Source organism: Zalophus californianus, chromosome 2, assembly GCF_009762305.2.
Source record: "Zalophus californianus isolate mZalCal1 chromosome 2, mZalCal1.pri.v2, whole genome shotgun sequence".
NCBI classification, from domain to species: domain Eukaryota; kingdom Metazoa; phylum Chordata; class Mammalia; order Carnivora; family Otariidae; genus Zalophus; species Zalophus californianus.
Window position 1 is genome coordinate 149,990,410 of NC_045596.1, and position 24,684 is coordinate 150,015,093.

Below are 24,684 nucleotides of genomic sequence, written 5' to 3' on the forward strand. Positions count from 1 at the left end.
TGTGCCAAGCCCTGAACTAAGTTGGGACACAGATAAAATACCTTGTTTGTCTAAGAAATGGGATTAGCAATCCCCACGACCCATCAGGTCACTGTTGGACTAAAGTGATGACCAGTTGAATGTGCCCCTGGAGGTAGAGAGCAAGAGAGCGGGTTCCAGACATGACTCCCAACTGCCCCAAAGATAGGTGGCCAGTGTCACAAACAATCACCTAAAAATGCCTCTTTGGAATGCAATAGCCTCCGTGGAAGGGTGCTACGTGCTCTGTAAACAAGTCAGAATTGCATCTCAGGCTCCACAGGAAACTGAGGGTTTGCTGGGGAGGTGTGAATAGGTTTAGGATTCCTCATCCCTGGAGAGTAAGCTTCTTAGAATGCTGACAGCAGTGCCGTGAAGGGGGCACTGATGTCCAGGAGCTTCTGGGTAGGGATGGGGGCAGCAGATGTTGCTAAATCCCTCAGACCCTTTCCCACCACACCCTCTTCTCGAGCTGACCTTTTTGATTTTTTTTTTCTCTTCAAGGCTGCACTTGCAAAATGAGAACTGGTTAAGAATTATTGGGGACTACCCATGCCCGGTCCTGTGCTAAGGGTAGTATGTACAGAATTGCATGGTTGTATATACATCACATATTGTTACAGCCCTATCAGAAAGGCACTTTCACTATACCCATTTTACAGATGCAGAAACTGAGGCATAGGGGAGTTAAGTAATCCGCTTCAAAGCACACAGCTGTTCGATGTAAACACCGGCGATCCGGCTGCTAAACGTTCTACTAAACTGCCACACCAACATGAGGTGGTGCCACGTTTGGTGGCAGGGGCAAGGAGCCGATTTGTCAGAGCCCTGAATTAGTTAGAGATGGCCCCGAAGCTGGCTGGAAACAAGCAGCAGCCTCCAGAGAGCCTCATGTGCTCTCTGCTCTCCTCCCCCAACCCCACCTCCATCTGGGAACAGCCATCACTCACCAGGGGTGGCAGTGGTGGGGGGTCTTTGCTCTGGGTGCTGACCTTCACAGGACTCCATTGGCCCTTACTCTTCTCCTTCACCTGCTTTTTGCTGCTCACCACTCCCATCCTGGCAAAGAGCACACAGCAGATTGGTGATGTGACTAGGTCTTCAGAGCCTCAGTACAGAAGAGCTCCCCCAGCCCCGTCCGGATGGCCAATTAGAAAGAAAGGGAGGAAGGAGGGAAGTGGGGGGGGGGCAATGAAGGTCAAAATAAGAACATGGAGTCAGTAGGGGGTCTGGCAGGCTAGGCTTGCATCGTCTTTTTTTCTCCAGAGCAGGAAGAAGGGGTCCAGAGAGGAGGAATGACGAGGTTTAGGTCACAGAGATCATCTGGTCTGAGTAAACTTCCAGAAACTGATGGGGTGGACCGCTCTGCCCTGGGGACAGGAGCCCGGGCATCCAGAAAGAGTCTGACAACCTGTCTGGCGGTCTGGGTTCTAGTCTTCACTTTGCCACGGGAGGCATTACATGGGAAGTTCACGTTCCTCTCTGAGCCCGTGTGAGAACATGTGTGATTTTCTAAGAACACTCAGATTTTCAGGTGAGAGGCTATAAATTCAGGGCACAGTGATGGTTCAGGCATCTGAGGCCAACTGTCTCTTCTCAGTAATCTCAGGGAAACTTCCTTAGAGGTGAGAGAAATATAGCCAAGATTTTTCTTGGGTAAAGGATCCTAGAATGACAGAAGTGGGGAAACTGCTAGAGACCACAGCCAACATCACCATGACATCAGCACTACCTCCATTCCAGGGCTGGTTATTTAGCAAGGGCTTACTCTTGACCAGGAACTTCACAAACCCTGTCTCCCATCAACCTTTTCACTCTAAAGTAAATGTAAGTAGGTGTTATCACTGTCCCAGACTGAGGTTTGACATGTTCAATAGCTGGTTCATGGTCACTTAACCTTTGAAGAGCCAACTCCGGAGCCCTGGCTGACCCCACACCACCATACTCCACCTCCCACCTGGCCTATCCCCAAGATGCAGACATTTAGTTCCTGCTCTTGTCTGAAGGGCTGTGTGGTTGATGGAGAGTTCCTGACGGCTTGCGGATATGTTCACAGTATCTCTTTGATTCCAAGATGTACCTTTTTTCACATTTCAATATCTCTGAAACCATGATGTATTTTATAATTGATGATGGTTCATAAAGTAATTAGCAGCATCTTTTTCCCCTATGTTAGTGATGCATAAAATAAAGGCTAGCCTTCCAAACAGCAGTGTCTTAGATTTAATGAAACGCAGTGTTACTTTTCTTCCAGAAAGTTGAAAGCGCATGTTTCATATCACTTCCCTTCAAACTCACCTCGAAGAAAAGGAAGACTATAATAATTTTAAATATAAGACAGAGAGCCACAATAACAAATAATCCATAAGTACTTTGTTGGAGTACGCCTTGTGTACAGAGCATTCAATACCTCACATTTGTAAAAGAACAGGACTTTTTTTGTTTTTAAGTAGTTTCTTTATGTCAGTTCAGATAAACCTTAGCAGCAAATGAAATCATCTCAGTTTTCAGAGATTTTTTAGTATCAGAATTTTGCATAAGGGATCATGGGTTTCTATTAAGAATTGATACTGAGCCCCGTGTCACGTCAGGCTCTCTGCTCAGCAGATGGTCTGCTTCTCCCTCTTACTCTCCCTCTGTACTCTCCCCACCCCTCAAATAAATAAATAAAATCTTTAGAGGGGGGAAAAAAAAGACTTGATACTGAATTTTATCAGGTACCTATTGAGTATCTCTTCATCTGATAATTTAATTTGTTGCTGTGATGAATTATGTTGATAAATTTTCTGCTACTGAAACTTCCTTCCATTCTGAAATAAAAGCTATTTGGTTACAATTCATCAGTCTTTTTGATACATAGATGGATCCTATTTGCCAATATTTCAAATGAGAATCAATATTCCCGAATGGGTTCTGTGTATGAGGAGTTAACACTAAGATGATGCTGGCTTCATAACATACAGGAGATCTGTCCACCTTTTTTCCTATGGCCTTGAATTGTTTTTTTTATTTTTTATTTTTTTGGCCTTGAATTGTTTAATAACCCTGGGACTCTCTGTTCTTTAAAGGCTAACTAGAATTTACTAGTCATCTGTTCTTGGGGTCTTTTTAAAAAGTAGATATTCAAGTAAATTTCCAATTTCTTTTATAGGAATTTGTCAGTTCCCATTTTTTCTCCTCCTCGCACCATTTTGATGATTTATATGATTTATTAGTAGAAATTTGATTTCCTCCACGTTTTCCAGTTTGTTGCCATAAAGTTTTATGTAGTATTGTCTTGTAATTATTTTAACCACTTCTCTTTCTTATGTCCTCTTTCTAGCTCCTAATGTAAATTAAATGAACTTTCAATAATAATTACAATTTTTAATATTATAAAATTTATCTGAAGTTTTCTCTGACCAAATAAAGTTTTATCTAGCTTTAAAATGATGAAAAAGAAGACTGTAATCAAAACAGCATAAAATTGGAGTAAGAATAGACATATCATCAGTGGAGCAGAATAATGAGTATGCAAACAGATTCCAGTGCATTTGGAACTGCATATATGAAAAAGGTAGCATTTTACTTCAATGGAGAACTGATGGTTTATTTTAATAAATGGTATTAGGAAAATGGCTGTCTACTTAGAAGAAAAGACAATCGGACTCCTACCTCACACCATATTAAAAATAAATTCCACGTGTACTGAAAAAAATATTAAAAATTTTACAAACTTTAATTGAAAGAAAATTTAGGAGACTATATAAATGACCCAGAGTTTGGAGATAACAATTAACAATGATAGAATAGCCAGAAGCTGAAAGGACAAAAAGACATGTTGATAGCAAAAAGACAAATTTATAAATGTGAAAGGTATTATATGGTAAAAGAAACCATTATGAAGTCAGTACCTGAGCAATAGATTGGGAAAAAGGCATACTGCAGATAAATGTGTTTATAATATACACAGAGCTCATGAAAATTAACAAGAATATGGGTCTAACATACAACCCACTCAATAGAAAAATGAGTAAAGATTGTAAATGTCAGTTTATCCAACACAAATCCCACTAGCTAAATAAACATGTGAAAAATGTTGAAATTACTTACTGATGGGGAAATGCAAACTAAGATAATAAAATAATCACACTACATCAATAGGATTGGGAAAAAATAAAAGGAACGATAATACCAATTGTTGATGGTAAAGCAAGGGAGAATTATGTTTTCATACATTTTTGGTACAAAAGTATTTATTATAATTACTGTTCTTTCATCTCTTCTTCCCCATTGTATTTCCAAGATCAACCCTCAGTGAGGTCTGGGATCTTTGTCTTACTCATTGCTGAATCCAAATTGCCTGGCAAGGAGTAAGGACTTAATAAATATTTATCAGACAAATAAAATATGAAATATTACTGTGTAGAAATTCAGTTTTATTAAAATTTAAAAATACATATATATTTAAATTTACAATCCCACTTCTGGGAATCTCAGAGACTAATCAAACATCATTATATAGGAATATATGAGATATGAAAACGTTTATTACAGCAATCTTTGTAGCTACAAAAGCAAAACAAAAAAACCCTGTAATGGCTCACCCATTTGGGGAATTATTGAATAAATATGCATTCTAAAATCTCTAATATATTACACAAGTTTTAAAAAGAATGTACTAGATCTTTACAAGTAAAGCTAAGAGGAATTTCTAGAACATGCTGTTACATGAGAAAAGCAAGATGCACAGAGGTGCATGAAGTTAATCCCATATTTGGAAATACCAAAGAATAAGAAAAGAAACCTCTATGTAGACACATGCATACATTTTTATGTTACATGAAGAGAGTTTTGGGAGGATGAACACAAAGTTATTTACTCTCACTATTGGTGGTGGAGGTAGAGACAGACAAGGGAGGTGGAAAACAAAAGAAAACAAAGCAAATTATAAAAATCGCGTGCGTGCGCGTGTGTGTGTGCGCATATTGTAGGTGTTACTGGGAAGCAGTGCCTCAAAAAGATACTTCCTAAAATGTTAATGCTGTTTACCTCAGGTGATAGGACTTCATGTAACTTTTACCTTCTTTCGTATAATTTTACATGTTCCTTGAATTCTTTAATAGGAAGCATGTATTATTGGTACAAGCAGAAAAAGAGAATACCAGTGACTTATCCAGCAACAGAGAGGGACAAGGCCTGGAGCCAGGACCAGCCCCAGTTCTTAAGAACAGCCACTGAGCAACCACCAGGGCTGCCTGAGCCTCACCCCTTTCCTGACCTCTGGCTCAATGAAGGGTCAGCAAACAGTAGCTTCTAGAATTTTCCCAACTTGGACTCCTCCTTCTGCCACTGCCCAAATGATCAGCCATATCTGGTCAGCCATATTGCCACCAATTTTAAACTTCCTGAGCAAATGTTTATGTCCGCTTAACATAACCGAACATTTAAATATTGACAAAAAGTAAAATTCCTGAAATCAAATCACCCACTACTTACACTTCTTTGTCCTTCGACTCCTTAGCAGTGTATATACAGATGACTTTTCATGGTTTCTATACATATTAGGTTCTCTATGGGTCCCTCCACCCCAATAGCTCTGACTGGAGACTAGAGTTACTCAGGGGGCCATGTGACAACCAGAGCTGTGTCTGGGTGCTGGGGCTGCCACCCTGCTGTGATATTTTAAGTTTCAGGCTGGGCGGAGCCAGGAAATGAAGAAGTCCATGCAAAACCAAAGTGTAACACGTGCAGGTCCTGGGTGGCTCCAGGGGCTTTGCTGCACCGAGAAGACATTGGCCTCCATTCCAGTGGTGAAGGAGGGAAGGATGGATGGAAGAAAGGTGTAAGTCTGTGTGTGTGTGTGAGAGAGAGAGAGAGAGAGACGGAGTAGGGAGGGAAGGAGAGAGGGTGTACACGTGTGAACCTGTGCATGTATCCATGTTGCGTGTGTGTGTGTGCGTGTACGTATGCGTGCATGCGTGTGTGCGTGCGCGCGTGCGCGTGTGTGTGTGTAGTGGGGGGCAGCTAGCGAGAGGACGAGAAGGTGAGGCAAGGGACTTCTGTTTGTTTATTTGGAATGGATTCTACCCCCCTGTGCAGACTTTGACCAGAGCAGGGAGGTCAGTGTTTGCCCCAGGGGAGATGCTCAAAGCCTGACACACAGCTGCAGCCTGACAGGGGATGTGGTGGAGGCAGCAACTAAAAATAGAGAAACTAGAAACACTTTATTTACAGTTGCCCAGCAGTTCACAGGTAGAAAAGCACTTGGCATATATGATTTATTTGATATTCATGAAAGCATCGATAGGTTGGTTACAATTATTCTCATTTTATGGCTGAAGATAAGAGCGGCAAGGTGGCTCGCTAAGGTTACACTGAGGTGGCAGAGCCAGGAGCTCGAGTACTGCCTGGAACTCGCTGCTCAAAGCAGGTGCACAGGTGGCCCTGCCTGGGGCTCCATCCCCCTGACCCACAGTTCAGGTTCAGGTTCAGATACCCTGTTCTTTCCTCCATGAGGGCTGCCACCTGCCTCGGAAGCCATCCATCGAGAGGAGAAACCTCCAGGTTTGCTGCTAGAACGGGGAGGTCTGGGGGCTGTGTGCCCTTCTGGAGTTCGGGCACACTCAGGCAGATTTCTCCCTACTCCTGGTGCAGTGCAGGGAGTCAGGGGTTCAAGGAACCTGGACTCAAAAGCAAGCTACGTACTAGCCGTGTGAACTTGGGCAAATCCCTTAATCTCTCTGAGTCTCAGTCTCCTTACCTATAAAATGGGGAGGTTTGAAACTTTTCTTTGTTTCATACATAAAGCCTTCCTGAAAAAGCATACTCAATGGTGAATGCTGAAAAAAGTTAAACAATGGATTTTGCTGTTTTGTGGGGAGAGAGCAGTTTTCTACAGAATTAAGCCATGTTATGAAATTCTCAACTATGTCTTGTCTATTTGGCAAATCTTCACCATCTATTTTCAGCCTCTCACAGGTGTTTTTAAATTATGCACTCATCCATCATTATGGGCATAATTTCAGCGACTATTCAACTATTTGTCTTAAATTAGAGGGAAAATGCACCAAAATATTAAACCAATTGTGCAAACACAAATACCCAGGCAAAAATGGTTGTCCTGCCAAGACTGAGCTGCTGGCAGGCGGTCGCAGGCGCCTGTGATGCTGAGAAACTTCATTCACCAGCTGACGTGCTCAAGTTCAAATGCAACATATGGAAAATGTTTTGGGATATTGACACACAAATATGTAGGTTTTCTAAAGGTCAAGACCAACAGCTTGTATATAATTCTCATGGTTGTCATGCAAACCAACAAGATGAGGGCAGGAAAAGAACAGAAGATAGAGAATGCTAAATAAATATTAACTAGAAGACGCCCAGAGCAACTTGGGTGATGCCTTCCCTCTTCAGGGTTTTGTGATGCCCAAAGGTGGCCCTGGGATCCACAGGGATTCCCACCTATTTTTTTAGGAGGGGTTTCTGAGGGCCTGGTGTTGGAAGCCAGGATGTTTGGTGGTGGTGGTGGGCAGGGGCACAAAGGCCAATGTAGATGGGGCTGCTGTGTGGCCCAGAAAACTGTTGATGGCTCTGGGTCCCTCCACCTATTATACTCGTTGCTCCAGAAGACGAGGCATGTTATTTTAGAGGCAGGGGGATGATTTGGCTGAAAAAAAAGTTTCGTGCATGAGGTTATGGAATGCATATAGTTTCATGACAGAAAACTCAGCTTGACTCTGGTTTACTTTTTTATTTTATTTATTTATTTATTTATTTTTAAGATTTTATTTATTTATTTGAGAGAGAGAGAATGAGAGACAGAGAGCATGAGAGGGAAGAGGGCCAGAGGGAGAAGCAGACTCCCCGCCGAGCAGGGAGCCCGATGCGGACCTCGATCCCGGGACTCCAGGATCATGACCTGAGCCGAAGGCAGTCGCGCAACCAACTGAGCTGCCCAGGCGCCCCTGGTTTACTTTTTTAAATAGCAGGTACTATAACATCTTAAGTACACTGTCGTGTTTGAGAGAGACCACGCAGCACAGGAGACAAGAATACTGAGCTCTGAATCCTGGTTTAGCGATTTTCTACTTGTGTATCCTTGGGCAAGTTGCTTAACATTTCTGTCTCTTAATTTGGGGATAATAACTGTTTACAATAGAATGTTGCAAGGATTAAATTAGTTATTACAGGCTATTGGGCCATCTTGGAACAGTGCCTGGCCTGAAGTCATTGTTTAATAAATGATTTACTATTTTTCCGCATATACAAATTATCAGTAGTAATCTCTTCAGTAACGGTGTGAGATAGGCATTACTACTTTCTTTCTACAGAGAGATGAACTTGGGACATAAAGTGTCTCTCCAGGTCAAGCAGCTAGTAAGCTGTGGGGCCCGCCTTACATCCAGTTCCGACTGGCTTCTAGGTCTGCAATCTGGAAACTTTGCCTTGTTATTTGCTAAAAACTTTACCTTTCTGACTTGACCTGTCAGGCATGGGTCGGCAGCATTGAGGTGGAAGAGGTGAGCCTATCTGCAAAGCCAGGGCTCAGCCCAGGCGTTCGCCGCCATGATGAGATATTGCCTTCCCTTCAGTGAGTTCTCTCTTCCCTCATGGAGTGTTTGCCAACATCCAGGCATTCCAAGTCCTGCCCCCATGAAGTCATTAGTGCCTCACCCATTTCCTAGATGAGAAAAGTATAGTAATGGCCCTGTCACTCTGAATCAGAGAAGAAGCCAAAGAATTTGAATTGAAACCCATTTTTTGAGTCTCAGCTTCAAGATAACTGAACTTGAATGAGGCTACTTCACATTTCCCTCCACATGCGAACATGAAATAGTAGTAGTGTTGGCTCTTAGAGCTCTATATTCTTGTGTTCATTCAGTCACTGTCAACAATGTACTGTGTCAGGCAGACAGAGAGAGGAAACAAAGCAGGAGTCTGCCCCGTGGTACGATAAAGAGGTGAGACATATACCCAAGTGACAACAATTCAAGGTGGGCAGAATTACATACTGAAAAGAGGTTTCGTGAGCTCAGCAAGAAGAATTCACTTCCACCTGGAAGAAAACACTAACTAGACCTTAAAGGACAATTCAGATGTAATATTTTAAGATTAAAACAATTTCAATGAAACATTTAAAAGTATAAAAAGGAGTATAATGAACACCCACATATCCATCACCCACATTCAATAATTGTACATTACTTTCTTGATATTAAGACAAATCACTTTATAAATAAAGGATTGAAACTTTCTGAAATGAAATGAAACAAATGGTTTGAAACATGCTATGTCACTTCCACATACTTTGCATGCATCACTAAAATGTGGAGACATTTCTCACATAACTGCAACGTCGTTATCACACCAAACAAAGCTAACAATAATTCCATGGTATTGTCTAACATCCAATCTGTATTCAGATTTCCCCAACTGTCTCAAAAATGGCTTCTTGCTGTTGGTTTGTCCTATTCAGAATTCAAACAAGCTTCATACATCACATATGACTATTCTATCTCTCCCTCTACTGGAGTAGCCCACAACCCCACTTTGGTTAGTTTCATGCCATCAGTTTGTAAAAACCAGGTTGGTGGTCCTATAGAATGTTCTGCATTTCGGATTTTGCTTCCTTATGATGATTTGTTTCTCTATCTCCCTATTCCTTTTACATAGAGTTAACTCAATGGGTTCCATTAGATCCAGGTTCATCTTTTTCTCGTAGGGATGCCTTATGGAAGGACATTGTGCTCCACATTATATACTATAAGGAGGCTTACACTGTCTGGTGATACCACTTTAGTGATGCTAACATAGATATGGGTTCAAGTGATGCTGGTCTGGTCTCTCCATTGACAAGCTCCTCATCAACACTTCAACTGATGTTTTCATTAGGGGTTACTAAATATTACTAAATACTGATGCTCTAATTCCAACATTCCTTCCACATTTGTTAGTGGGGAGTTGAGAAAGTAAAGGATCAGAAAGAAAAAAAATACCACGCATAATTCTACCAGGGTTGGGGAGTATTTGGATATAGAGAAATAGTGCTTTTCTGGAGACATGGAGATAGGAAACTTGCTCAGGAAACAGGAGTTTTTTCCATTGGTTGGACTGTAGAGCGTATGTCAGAATTATTCAAGAAACCTCAGTTACCACCTTGGGTGATACTTTTAAATACTAGTAGCATATTTGTCCAGTACTGATATAGGAATAGATATAGAGTTATAACTCCTGGCTGAACATGTGGAGCTCCTGGGGCACGTACAAACCCCTCTCAGGGGGCAAACTAGCAGTGATGACTTGCGACATGGTTGTGCTTCTTGGTCAAAGTGGCTGACAATTTAGGCACAGTGAGGAGGAGAACACATGTGGCTATTTCAACTTTGTACAGTGAAAATATTTCCACAGCGGAAATTAACTCCCCACCATGGTGAAGTTAATAGAAAAGATTTTTGAGTGGTAAAATGTTTGAGGGGGCTGAGCAAGCTTCAGGAAGGAAGACAGCATTCATGTGAATCTATGTTAAGTAAAATATAGACACATGTTGATTGAGTCACCCACATTTGATTCTGCTGACATACAGAAGCTTGAAATTTGGTAGGCATTTAGGAGGAAAAGTGGCACCGTGTTGATATCTAAGTTCTTGTTATAATTACTAGCTTGTGAATAAAATTCCTTTATTTGGAGACAACATGCAAATTTATATTTTCAAAAAACCCATAGTAGTGATAATTAAAACATGCTACTTATATGCCAAAACATAAATACAACTACTGTTGTACTTTGTATTGATGGGACTATGGACCTTAATCTGCTTTTTAATTTCTAAAATTTTTTAGCATTGTTTTCATTTTTTTAAAGGTTTTTATTTATTTGACAGAGAGAGCAAGAGTGAGCACAAGCAGGGGGAATGACAGGCAGAGAGAGAGGGAGAAGCAGGCTCCCTGCTAAGGAAGGAGCCTGATGCTGGACTTGATCCCAAGACCCTGGGATCATGACCTGAGCCGAAGGCAGACACTTAACTGACTGAGCCACCCAGGCACCCAGCATTGTTTTCTTTTAAAAAAAATTGAACAAAAGATCAAATCATGAGTTCATTACTGCCCGATGGAGTCAATCATGCTTCCTTAGCACAATTGGTCTCCAACCTCCGTTTGCAATACAACCAAACTGCGAGTTTGCAAATTCCTGAGGCCCAGCCCTAGCAGTTCTGATATTTGGGCCAGGGTGGGGCTCCAGGGTCTCCATTTTTAACAAGTGTCCCCAGTGATAGTGATGCAGACAAGTTCACCAACCCCACTTCACAAAGACCCTTTCTTAATTTGGCTGCAATTTTGGAGTATCACTTGCAAAAAAAGATTAAAAAGACAGGCCTATAGACCTTGGGTATTTCTTCATATGAGCCCCTCATAAATAATGCTTGTAGTTTTCCTGCCAGTAATCCTCTTGTTTTTAAATGAAATGAATTTTTCTATCCTCCCTACCTACATTCCTTACATATTAATATATTTCTGCAAGTTTTTGACATGGGGGAAATAACTTCCCTTTCTGTAATAACAGCTAGCATCCCTATGATACTTGCCAGTTCACAAAGCATTTTCACACACACTGTGTCTCAGAAACTTCAAAATGGCCCTATGAGCTAAGTAGATTTGCCATCAGCCACCTCATCCTCAGACAGGACACTGAAGGCAGAGGGGTAAAGAAATTGAGGTGCAGAACAAGGATTTGAGTTTCATCTGTCTTTAAAGCCTTGTTCTCTCCTACTGAGCTCACAGGTATCTTCCTAGGTCTGTCTGTTCACGACTTGGACTTCTTCAAAAAGACACTATCTGGGGCCTCCTGGGTGACTCAGTCAGTTAAGAGTCGGACTTTTGATTTCCGCTCAGGTCATGATCTCAGGGTTGTGAGATTGAGCCCCATGTTGTGCTCTGTGCTCAGCGTGGAGTCTGCTTAAGATTGTCTCCCTCTCCCTCTGCCCTTCCCAAACCCCCCACCCCATTTACAAGCATGCATGTACACACACTTTCTCTCTCTCTAAAAAAAAAGACACTATCCATCATTCAGTCTTTTCGAGCCACCTCTCCAACATTTATTAAACACAACCCAGAGATGGAATGTGTAAACAGAAGGGAGCCTGTGCAGAGAAGCACCTTTATCTACCAGGTTTCAGGGGGCAGGGGTCACACACTTGAACTGGAAAAATTGGCTCTATTTTATGCTTTCAAAGATGAAGCTGGAAAAGATTAAAGACAGAAAAAGAAACGAAGAAAAAGGTCTCAGGCCCCTGACATTGTGGGGTTAATTGTGATTATTGAATGGATCTAGAGACACAGATGTCCAGAGACACAGAGATTTAAAATTAATGTATAAAACTCTTTGCTGTAGGATTTGCCTATTACATGAAAATATGAATGCTAATGATTACTAGTGCAGTGTCTAGTACTCCTTCTTCCTCAAAGCTTAGTCAGCTAGATGCTGTGTGCTTTATATATAGTATATCTAGGCCTGACAGCAGACGTATTCCCTTCCATTTTACATACAAAGAAACTGAGGTTCAGTGAGCTCTAAGGACTTGCTCAAGACCATACAAGGAACCACATATTTAAAAACCAATTCTACCTGGCTTTGAAGTCTGACTGATCCCACTCTGTTCCAAAGTACGGGAAGTAATGAAAATAAGACACTTGTGATGATATCTGTGAAGAATGTGAAACTGATTCGATTATGTGTGAGTGATAGACAAGTAAAGGTGGATTTGGGTAGGATTTTAGAATAGGAAGAGCATCTTGGAGATTTTCAAGTTATTCATTTATTTATAATTACTGTTGTAAGTCTCATTCTGGACAGGTTTTGTTATTCCAGGGCCAGGCAAATTTGTCTGAGTGAGCCACCTTACTGAATAGTGCTAAATAATAGATTAATCTCACATTGAGGAAGGACTATAGTGGCTTGCTTCAGGGTTCTATCTTCAGCCTTTCTTAGTAAATATTTTATCAGCAATTTGTATGCTGTTCATTAGAGCCAGATTAAAAGAAAAATCCCTCAGGAATGAGAGCCTGAAACTAACAAGTTGAATTAAAATAAGAGTAAAAAAGCATGCAATTAAGACTAAAAAGATCAACCAGTGAGGCACCATAGCAGAGAGGCCTGACTCAGTAATAGTGTGTGAGAGACAACACAGTGGGTGTGATGGAGAGAGCACTTCCTGACTTTGGGAACTCACAGAAATGTGTGGAATCCTGTCTTTGCTGCTTAATAGCTGTTTGATAGGCAATGTGATTTATTTACTCCAAATCTCTGTTTTCTCATCTGCATAACGGTAATAGTATGCTTACCTTGCATAATTACTATAAGGAATAAATACAGTATATAAGAGGTTGGCATGTAGATTGTGCTTCATAAAAGTAGCAATTTTTGCCTGGAAAAGACTTAGGTGTGCCAGTAGGTATTAAGTTCACAAATCTGGATACAACCACCATCATGACCACTATGGCCAATAATAGCAACTAACATGATTATTGGTGCCAGGCACTACATTTAGCTTTACAAACCTTGTATCACTTTTTTAGGAAGCCAATCTTATTACCTTCTTACTTATTTCTCACACCTTCAGAAGAGCCCACACAACTTACTCAAAATGAACAGTCTGTCATTCTATTTAGGGAAGGGGTCAATGGGGAAACAGTCTCACATAGCTGCAGAGGAAATTTGTATCAGCTATCAATACAGAACTATGTCCTTTATGCATAAATATAAACAGTCAACCAAATGTCAAAAGAATCAGAAGAAAATGAGCAATATTAAAGAGAGGATTAAAAATAAACAAATAGAATAATTCAGGAGAAAGCAGAGATAGAGTGCAGAAAATAACTTGTAAGAAAACCTTTAATTAGTGTCCTCAGAGAGATTATACAGGATATTGTATAAATTTAAAAGGAATATGCTGATATCCTAGAAAATAGCATTAAAAGACTAATATATAATATCAGGAACAGTCAAGAATGTTCACTGCCACCATTCCTATTCAATACCATACTGTAAGTCTGAGCTAATGCAATAAGAAAAGAAGAGGAAATAAAAGGTTTACACATTGGGAAGGAAGAAAGACAACTGTTCACAAATGACGTGACTGTCTGTATAGAAAATCCGAAAGAATCAACAACAAAAAAATTCTCCTGAAACTAATAAGTGATTACAGCAAGGTTGCAGGATAAAGGTTAATATACAAAGGTCAATTGCTTTCTTATATAACAGCAATAAAGCATTGGAATTTGAAATTAAAAACACAATATCATTTATCCCAAACAAATGAAAGACTAAAGTGTAAACTGAGGAAAATGTGAACAAGATTTATATGAGGAAAACTACAAAATTCTGATGAAAGAAATCAAAGAAGACCGAAATAAATAAAGATATGTTCCATGAACAATGACAGGAAGACTCAATATTATTATTATTTTTTAAAGATTTTATTTATTTATTTGAGAGAGAGAGAATGAGAGATAGAGAGCACGAGACGGGGGAGGGTCAGAGGGAGATGCAGATGCCCTGCCAAGCAGGGAGCCCGATGTGGGACTCAATCCCGGGACTCCAGGATCATGACCTGAGCCGAAGGCAGTCGCTTAACCAACTGAGCCACCCAGGTGCCCCAGGAAGACTCAATATTATTACTAGGTCAGTTCTTTCCAACTTGATCTATAGATTTAAGACAATATCAATTAAAATCCCAGCAAGTTATTTTGTGAATATTAAGAAACTGATTCTAAAGTTTATTTAGAGAGGCATGATGTAATGAGCACTGGGTATTATATAAGACTGATGAATCACTGACCTTTACCTCTGAAACTAATAATACCTTATATGTTAATTAATTGAATTTAAATTAAAAAATTAAGAAAAAATATAAAGTTTATTTCAAGAGCAAAAGACCCCCAGGATAACCAATACAAAATTGAAGAAGAACAGTCAGAGGACTGACACTACTCAACTTTAAGACTTACTATAAAGATAGAGTGACCAAGATACTGTGGTATTGGTGAATCAGTAGATACATAGATCAATGGAACAGAACAGATGGCCGAGAAATAGACCGCCACAAATACAGCTAACTAGTCATTGACAAAGGAGCGCAGACAGTTCAATGAACAAAGTATATTCTCTTCAATAAACAGTGCTGGAACAAATGGACAGCCACATGCCAAAAAAAATTATACACGGACCTTATATGTTTCACTATAATTAGCTAAAAATGGATCATGACCTAAATATAAAACATGAAATTATAAACTCCTAGAAAATACTATAGAAGAAAATCCAGTTGACTTTGGGCTTGGTGATGACTCTTTTTTTTTGGTTCAAATTAATGATCTTATTTCTATCTTTAATGCTAGCTGAGGAGTCCAAAGCAGACTGATGTACATGGATATGATTTCCAAGAATTAAAAAAAAAAAACAAGCCTTTAAATGATCAGAATGATCCACAAGAGACTTAATAGTGTGCCATAATGAAGCCCAACACTCTTTAAAGAAACAACAACATTCAACATTCACTATAAAAATCAGTGCCTGGCATCCAATAAAAATTAGTAGGCACACCATCTGCAACAACATGGATGGACCTAGGGGGTATAATGCTATGTGAAATAAATTAGTCAGGAAAAGACAAATACCATATGATTTCACTCATATGTGGAATTTAAGAAACAAAACAAATGAACCAAGGGAAAAAGAGACAAAAAACCAGATTCTTAAATACAGAGAACAAACTGGTAGTTACCAGAGGGGAGGTGGGTGGGGGATGGGTGAAATAGGTGATGAGGATTAAGGGCACACTTTTTTTGATGAGCACTGAGTAATGTATAGAATTGTTGAATCATTACATTGTACACCTGAAACTAATATAACACTGTATGTTAATTATACAATGAAAAAAAAGAATAAAATTACTAGGCATACAAAGAAACAGAAAAACATTACTTGTAACCAGGAGAAACATGAATCCACAGGACAGAATCAGAAATTACAGACTGTGTAATTAATCAACAAGAACCTTAAGACAACCATTACAAATTATATAAATAGACTGAAGTGTATAACTGAAAATCATGAAATAGAATAGGAAGAGAAAAAAAAGATAAAAAAGACAAATCAACCTTTTAGAGATGAAAAATGTGATCTGTAAAACAGACAAAAAATGACCTCTAGAAAGGAATAACAGCACATTAGACCCTGTAGAAGAAAGATCAGTGAGCCTGTGGACATAGCAATAGAAACTATCCACAGTGAAGCACAGAGAGATACAAAACTGGGAAAAAGGAACTGGGCTATAGTGAGCAATGAGACAGTATTAAGTGGTCAAAAAACATAATCGGACCATCAGAAAAGGGCTGGAAGAGAAAAAGAAATGTCTGAAGATATGAAAGATGGAAATTCCAAATGTGTGAAAACCGGAAACCCAAAGATTCAAGAAAGTCAATCAACCTCGTGTATGAAGAAAATGACATCAAGTTATATCATAATCAAATTGCTGAAACCCAGTCATAAAGGAAAAAAAATGCTAAAAGCTGCTAAAAGAATAGATACATTATGTTTCTAGAAAAAGATCACAGCAGAAAATCTTTGTGATCTTGGCTTAGGTAAAAAATCTTTTAGAATATAAAACCATACACTTTAGGGACGCCTGGGTGGGTCAGTCAGTTAAGCATCTGCTTTCGGCTCAGGTTATGATCCCAGAGTCATGGGATCGAGTCCTGCAACAGGCTCCTTGTTCAGCATATAAATATACTTGCAAATGAAAAAAAATGTCTGGAAGCCCTTCACATAAATGAAACTGCTAACAGAGCCCCCCCACTTCTTGAGAATGAAATTCGCAAGCCAAAAGATTGGAGGACTTTACTTTTTTTTTAATTTTTTTTCTTTTAAGGTTTATTTATCTATTCTAGAGAGACAGCATAAGTGGGAGGGGCACAGGGAGAGAGAATCTCAAACAGACTCCACTAAGCATAGAGCCCAGTGCAGGGCCCAGAGGGGGCTCGATCTCAGGACCGAAAGCCAAGAGTGCCAGGCTTAACCGACTGCACCACCCAGGTGCCCCAGACTTTACATTTTTGCTCTACATACCTCAGTGCAGTTTGGATTAAACACAAAGCAATATGCTTAAATACATAATACCATTAAATATCATTTTAAAATTAAAATTAAAATATCATTTTAAAATTTAAAATGTAAAGTCAAAAAAAAAAGAAAGAAAGAAAGAAAGAAACTAGCCAATGGGGACATGTACCCTTGAGCAACATTGGAAAGGATGAACGAGGTGACGGAATTCTATCCTTTATGTGCTCCATCCAAACTTGGAGGACTCGGCCTCCTCTTATGAATCACATCAAATATGCTTTCCTCTTTACACAAGTAATCTGCTTCTGTTACAGGAAATCCAGAAAGTAGAGAGGAAGACAAAAAATACCTACAACACCGTCATCCAGAGAGATAACCACTGTTAACATTCTGGTACGTAATTTTCCATTGCCATTTAAAAAAAAAAAAAAGCAAAGCTGGGATCATTATCTACATCCTGTTTGGTGACCTGCTTTAAAACGAGTGTATCATGGCCATCTGCTCCTGGCATTACCCATTTTGCCTGTAGCATAGATTGCAAGGCAGCAAGGCATCTTATCAGTAAGTTGCACCATACTTATTTTACCCATTGCTTTTGTGCACACCCAAGCTGTTTCCATCTTTTAGTATCGGAAGGAATGCTGCAGGGATGCCCTTTGCTCATGTACTTATCCTTGTTCGTGTCCCCCATTAATCTTGGTTGAGGTTAAAAGTCCTAGAAGTGGAATTGCTAGGCGCAAGACCATAACACTTTGAAGTCTTCTGATCTATTTTGCCAAATCAGCCTTCTTTGAAGTCTTCTGATCTATTTTGCCAAATCAGCCTTCTTTGAAGTCTTCTGATCTATTTTGCCAAATCAGCCTTCTTTGAAGTCTTCTGATCTATTTTGCCAAATCAGCCTTCAGGCATTTCTTTCTTTCTTTCTTTTCTTTCCTTTCCTTTCCCTTTCTTTCTTTCTTTCTCTCTCTCTCTCTCTCTTTCTCTCTCTCTCTCTCTTTCTTTCTTTCTTTCTTTCTTTCTTTCTTTCTTTCTTTCTTTCTTTCTTTCTTTCTTTCTTTCTTTCTTTCTTTCTTTCTTTCTTTCTTTCTTTCTTTCAGATTTTATTTATTTGACAGAGAGAGACACAGCGAAAGAGGGAACACAAGCAGGGGGAGTGGGAGAGGGAGAAGCAGGCCTCCCACGGAGCAGGGAGCCCGATGCGGGGCTCGATCCCAGGACCCTGGGATCATGACCTGAGCCAAGGCAGACGCTTAACGACTGAGCCACCCAGGCGCCCTCCTTCAGGCATTTCAAACCACAGTATATGAGTATGTATTTCTCTATACTTTCTCTGATAAAGGTTATTATTGTTTATACTAAGTTAATTTATTTTTAAAAAGTTGTCTTTTACTTTTTAATCTAATTTTTCATAAGTGGGTAATAGATGCATGTTGAAAGTCAGAAAAATTCAGATCCATGCAAAGAACAAAATAAAAATCACCTGTAATCCCACGACATACAGAGAACCACTATGAATACTTTCGTGATGAATTTCCAGAGTTTTTATAGATTATATACACTTTTTTAAAAACTGGGATCAGGGGCTCCTAGGTGGCTCAGTTGGTTAAACATCCGACTCTTGGTTTCTGCTCAGGTCATGATTTTGCAGGGTCGTGGGACTGAGCCCCATATGGGGCTCCGTGCTCAGCGGGGAGTCTGCTTGAGGGTTCTCTCCCTCTACTCCTCCCCTGCTTGCATGCTCTTGTGCTCACTCTCTCTCTTAAAAATAAATAAGTAAATCTTGTAAAAAAATGGGGCCAAAAGGTGTATACAGTATTATAATATATTTATTTCAATAAAGAGTACAGTAAACTATATATAAGTAAATACAATTTTGGGGCCAATATTATTAACTTCATGCCATTGTACAGACTCAACATTAATTTTTTTAACCACTATTGGTCAAATAAATTATTTGCAACCTTTGACCATTACAAATAAACCTGTAATAAACATCTTTGTAAAATATATATTCAGTCGTTGGTCCAGTATTTTTAAAGCTGTTTTTCTATTAGTGGAATTACTAAGTCAAAGAAGATGCATATATGTATATGTAAGGATCTTCATCTCTGATGCTGGATTGAGCTCTACAAAGGTAATGCTCATTTACATTCTCACAGCGATGAAGGAAGCCCATTGGTCTAGACTTTCGTCAGTGGCTTTTATCAAATTTTAAAGAAATCTTTGTCAACCTGCTCAACTCACAGTGATAACATAGTTTGAATTTCATTTTCTAATAATATTTATCTGGTATTTATCAACCAGCTGTGTTTCTCATGTGATGAATGGCTGTCCATATCCTCTTCTCATTTTTACATTGAGATGTTTATCATGTTCTTAATGATATACAGGACCCCTTTCTATGAAAAATATATTTAATTCATACATTAATTTGTCACATATATTGTAAATATTTTTCTTGACTTATCTTTTGCTTTTTTATTTATGGTATTTATTGTACATAGCAGGGTATCATCTTTATCTAGCCCATTTATTAATCTTTCTTACCAATCTTTACCTTTGGTGTTCACGCTTAGAAATGTCTTCCCCACCCAAGATGGTAGAAATATACAACTAGTTTAAAATTTTTTCAATATTAATTAGGAATATTTTACATATATGAAAAGCACGCTAATGTAACAGCACTAATTTCAAACAGATATTTATATGATGTACATTTACTTCAGTTCCCTTTTCTTCCTCCCTTCTCTTTATGTCACAGATAAAACTAAAGCTTGATCATTATTTCCCCCTTCCTCTGTCTCCAAAAATAATCATTATCTTGAAGTTAATGAGTGCTATTACCATGTACGAGTTTGTACTTTTGTGACATATGCATAAAGAGCCACAGACAATATATATTTTTGCTTGGTGTGTTTTGCAAAAATGACTTCATAATGCATGTCACCTGTTTGCAATTTGCGCTTTTTTTTTTTTACCCAAAATTGTGTTGTTTTTTTTTTAAGATTTTATTTATTTGAGAGAGAGAGAGAATGAGAGACAAAGAGCATGAGAGAGAGGAGGGTCAGAGGGAGAAGCCGACTCCCCGCTGAGCAGGGAGCCCGATGTGGGACTCGATCCCGGGACTCCAGGATCATGACCTGAGTCGAAGGCAGTCGCTTAACCAACTGAGCCACCCAGGCGCCCCCCAAAATTGTGTTTTTAAGATTTGTTCATTTTGCTACATAGATCTCTAGGTCTTTTTTTATTTTTATCTTATTCCATTGAGTGGATAAACCTCATTTTATATATCCATTTATTCATTATTTACTAAAGAGCAGTTGTCTCCACTTTTTCATAATGACAAATTGCACCGTGATGAGCATGTCCCTTCGTGCCCACCTGTGAGAATTTCTCTCAACAACGTAGCTTTAATCGACTTTGTGGACTTACAGGGCAGTAAGGCGAGTTCCATCAGCTCTACTGTGAATTTCCAAAACGGTCTCCAGAGTACCAATTTGTATGCCCATCAGCAATACCTAAGAGTTCCCATTTCTTCCATATTCTCAAACCTGTTATCAGGCATTACTTTTCATAATTGTATGGGTGATAAATGGAGTCTTTTTGTTTTAATTTCTTTTTCCCTGATGATTTTTGAGATGTTTTTTGTTTATGGGTCTTCCCTCTGTGTATGGCCTTCATATCCTTTGACCATTTAGAAAAAGACAGGGTTTTGTTTTTTTTTTTTAAAGAACTCATTTCTAATAACAACTAAAAATATAATTGCCTAGAAATATATCTAACAAAAATGGGCAAATTTGTATGATGATATAAGCTTTATTGGAAGACATTAAAGAAGTATCCTAAAGAAAAGGAGAGCTACACATTTATCATGATGAAGAAGACTCATATCTTGAAGAAGTACATTCTTCCTGAATCATTTGAAAATTGAATGTGTTCTCAGTCAATATTCCAACTATTGTTTTTGAGGAAATTTATAAGCTGGTTCTAAAATTTTACCCATGATTGGGGTCCCTGGGTGGCTCAGCTGGTTAAGCATCTGCCTTCGGCTCGGGTTATGATCTCAACGTCCTGAGATCAATCCCCATATTGGGCTCCCTGCTCAGCGGGGAGCCTGCTTCTCCCTCTCCCTCTGCTGCTCCCCCTGCTCTTGCTCTCTTTCTCTCGAATAAATAAACAAAATCTTAAAATAAATAAATAAATACATAAATAAATAAATAAAATTTTACCCATGAGCAAAGGCCCAAGAACAGAAAATATATCCCTGAAGGAAAAGAATAAGATAGGAGACCCCTATGAGATACCAATGCTTATTAAAAGCTGTAGCAATTAAGAGTGGAGGTACATGGACAGAACAGGAAAATGGAATAGAGAGACCCAACCAGACCCTCACCCACATGGAAAATAGTACATTCCAGAAGAGACACAGAAGATCACCAAGAAAATGACAAGCCATTCAATGCATGATGCTAGGACAACTGGTTTTCCGTATAGAAAAAAACATGAAATTGTATCCTTACCTTACAATTGCTCTCAACTGTCCAATTCAAACTGATGGAAGAATTAAATGTCAAGGACAAAAATTAAAACTTTTTTGAAAAATATATAGAATATTTCAGGAATGAAGAGAAATATTTTTGTTAGCAAATCAAATATTATATGATAAATTAAAAAAAATACATCTTTCTAGGGGCACCTAGGTGGCTCAGTCCATTAAGTGTCTGACTTGATTTCGGCTCAGGTCATGATCTCAGGGTCATGGGATCAAGCCCCACATCAGGCTCAGTGCAAAGTCTGCTTGGGATTCTTTCTCTACCTCTTCCTCTGCACCCATCCCCTGCTCCCGCATTCTCATTCTATCTTTCTCCAAATAAATAAATAAATAAATAAATAAATAAATAAATAAATAAATAAATATTTTTAAGAACCCATCTTTCTCAATGATTTGAAATGCTTGCTTGTCCAATATTCAATTTCCACATATTCATGGGCCTATTTCTGGACTCTATTTGTTCCTGTGTAGAACTACATGTATTAATTACTCCAGTTTAATAATGCAGTTCAAGTTTTTCTTTTAAGATCTTATTATTCTTTCTCACTCACTTTTCTAATATAATTTAAGAATAATTTAAGGGGCGCCTGGGTGGCTCAGTCGTTAAGCAGTGTCCTGGGATGGAGCCTCACATCGGGCTCCCCGCTCCGTGGGAAGCCTGCTTCTCCCTCTCCCACTCCCCCTGCTTGTGTTCCCTCTCTCGCTGTGTCTCTCTCTGTCAAATAAATAAAATCTTAAAAAAAAGAAAACATTTAAAAAAAGAATAATTTAAGAATAATTTTAATAAATCCATGCATTATTTTTGGAAAATGGGTTTGCTAATGTTATTATTGAAAAAAGAAAGCTATTGGTGTATATTGTATATTTGAGTTATTATATTAGATTCTGATAGTTTTTCAATTACTTGTCTTAGATTTCTCAGGAAGGCAAATATATCATCTGTCCTTTCCTTAAATATGTAGTTTTACTGCTTTGTCTTGTTATATTACACAGGCTAAAATTTCCAAAACAAAGCTAAATAATATTAACGTTAAGCATGTCTCATTTATCTTGAATTTGGCTGTTGGCTTTCAATAGATATCTGGAAACTTTTCCTTTCCCCTAGGTTACAAGAAGCTTTCACAGGAATGTCGCTGAATTCTGCTTAATGTCTTTCAAAATACCTATCAGGACAGTTATCAACAATTATATGTCTATTTTGACTTGCTGATGTGACAGATTAATGTTTTTCTTAATGTTGAATTCTCCTTTCACAATGGAATGAACTCCACTTACTCACAATATATTAAATATCATATTTGACTCAAATTGCTTTTTTAAGAAATATTTTTGCTTTTATATTGATAAGCCAAATTTATCTATAGCTTTGTGACAACTTATTTTTTAATAAAACTAAAAACTTTTAAAATAATATGTACTCATCATAGCAACAAATTTAAATATAAAAATTTACAAAGAAGAAAATTTCCTATAATCCCAATATGCAGAAGCAACCTCTGTTAATATTTTGGTGTATTTCATCTTAGTCTTCTGTGGGTGTGGGGGAGGGAGCATTTCCAAAGCTGAAATAAGTATGCAGCATGGTTGAAAATGGAATCTTTGAAATGGATTTAAATCCTGACTTTATGATTTATAAACTACACCACATTCATCAATATCCTTGATCTTTTGAAATCTCATTTTCCCAGGCAGTAAAATAATAACAGCCTCACGGGGAGAGAGGAGGGAGGCAGGAAGATATAAGTAAAGTCCTCGGTGCCTGGCACAAATAACCTCTAAATACATATTAGCTATGATCCGGCTGTACATACACTTTTGTATGCCTCTTATCACTGAATACTACACCATAGGCTTTTTTCCTTCAAACTTACAATAAACACAATTTTAAAATTTCCCCCTAGTGCATGTGTGTGCACACATACATACATATATAGCTTTATCTAATATTTGTGCATAAATTGCTGCCTACATTTCAGATTTTTCCCCCTTGGTTTAGGCTCTCAGAAGGAAAACTATTTTGGACCAACACTGTGTGGAACTGTTTCAGGATTCCTGAACCAAACTGTCAAATTGCTTTCCAGAAAGACTGTGATGATGTGGGTTCCCAGCAGCTGCGTGTGAGAATGAGCCCCACCTCTTGGCACCCAGGGCAGCCCAGAACCATGTCTCCTCCATGTGAGGACCTCATTCTGCCCCCAGTAAATACCTTTCCTCTCAGACTCTGGGCCACGCTGTGGGGTGAGCGCCAGACACAGAGTGGGAACAAGACAGTCCGGGTTCCCCCTCCAGAGCTCACTTTCTAGTTGACAGGTGGCCAGTAAAGGGGAAGCCAGAGAATAAATAAGTAAATGGCCAATCATTTCCAAAAGAGGTAAGTGCTGGGCAGAAAGTAGAGGACAGTGTGATAGAATTACCTCAGAGGCACTGGGCTATTCAGACGATGAGGAAAGGCCTCTCCCAGGGTGTGACATTTTTAAACTGAGGCGGGGGCTCTGCAAAGGTCGGGAAGGGCAGTTGGAACAGCAGCGGGGAAGGCCCTGAGGAGGGCGTGCACTTAGGACATTCTAGGAGCAGGAGGTGGGGGGTCTGTGTGCTTGGAACAGGGCGAGCAGGAAGGCCGGGGAAGTGAAGGCAAAGAAGCGGGGCAGAGGAAGAAGGAGCTGGGCTTTCTTTCAAAATGCCACATTAAAGTATTTTAAGCAAGGCTGACTTACCTTTTAGAAAGATCACTGTGGCTGCTGTGTGGAGGAGATTGCGGGGTGCGAGCTCGGAAGCAGGGTCGCTAGGGAGGAGGCCACCCAGGAGGTATGGTGACAAGTGGTGGGACAGGGGTGTTAGTGGAAATGGGGGAAGTGCATAGAAATGGTGAGGTGCTAATGACAAGGTGAGGACCTTCAGATGTGGTGGGGAGGGGAGAGGAAAGAGATACCCCTCCAACCTCCTGAAGGATTAGAACCTTCTGCTGCACCCCCTACCCCCTGCTGTGGGGCGTCTGCATTCAGAAGTAGAACCCAGTG

The 24,684-nt window shown here is 39.3% G+C and overlaps 1 protein-coding gene and 1 long non-coding RNA gene across 14 annotated transcripts in view; one reads left to right on the forward strand and one right to left on the reverse strand.

Moving 5' to 3' along the window:
* Positions 1–24,684, reverse strand: part of BLK (BLK proto-oncogene, Src family tyrosine kinase) — a 72,294-nt gene that overhangs the window by 22,103 nt on the left and 25,507 nt on the right. For 7 of the 12 annotated variants that reach the window (XR_003521020.2, XR_003521021.2, XR_003521022.2 and 4 more), the window contains exon 2: positions 969–1,077. The exons of 2 other annotated variants lie outside the window; for them this stretch is intronic. Coding sequence is in view for 6 of the 10 variants with exons in the window: in XM_027600249.2 (XP_027456050.1) it covers positions 969–1,076 (108 nt within the window). In the remaining 4 variants the exon portion in view is untranslated. Of the gene's footprint in view, positions 1–968; positions 1,078–5,496; positions 5,633–21,635; positions 21,695–24,684 lie in introns of those variants that run through there. 3 more of the 12 variants (XM_027600253.2, XM_027600250.2, XM_027600251.2) reach the window with 2 other exon arrangements.
* LOC113925693 lies at positions 5,783–22,962 on the forward strand. 2 transcript variants are annotated; one of them, XR_003521024.1, is made up of 3 exons: positions 5,783–5,842; positions 17,430–17,508; positions 22,773–22,962. It is a non-coding gene; the product is annotated as an uncharacterized LOC113925693 (long non-coding RNA). The 2 variants fall into 2 exon arrangements; XR_003521025.2 differs by lacking the exon at positions 5,783–5,842 and adding an exon at positions 7,941–7,988.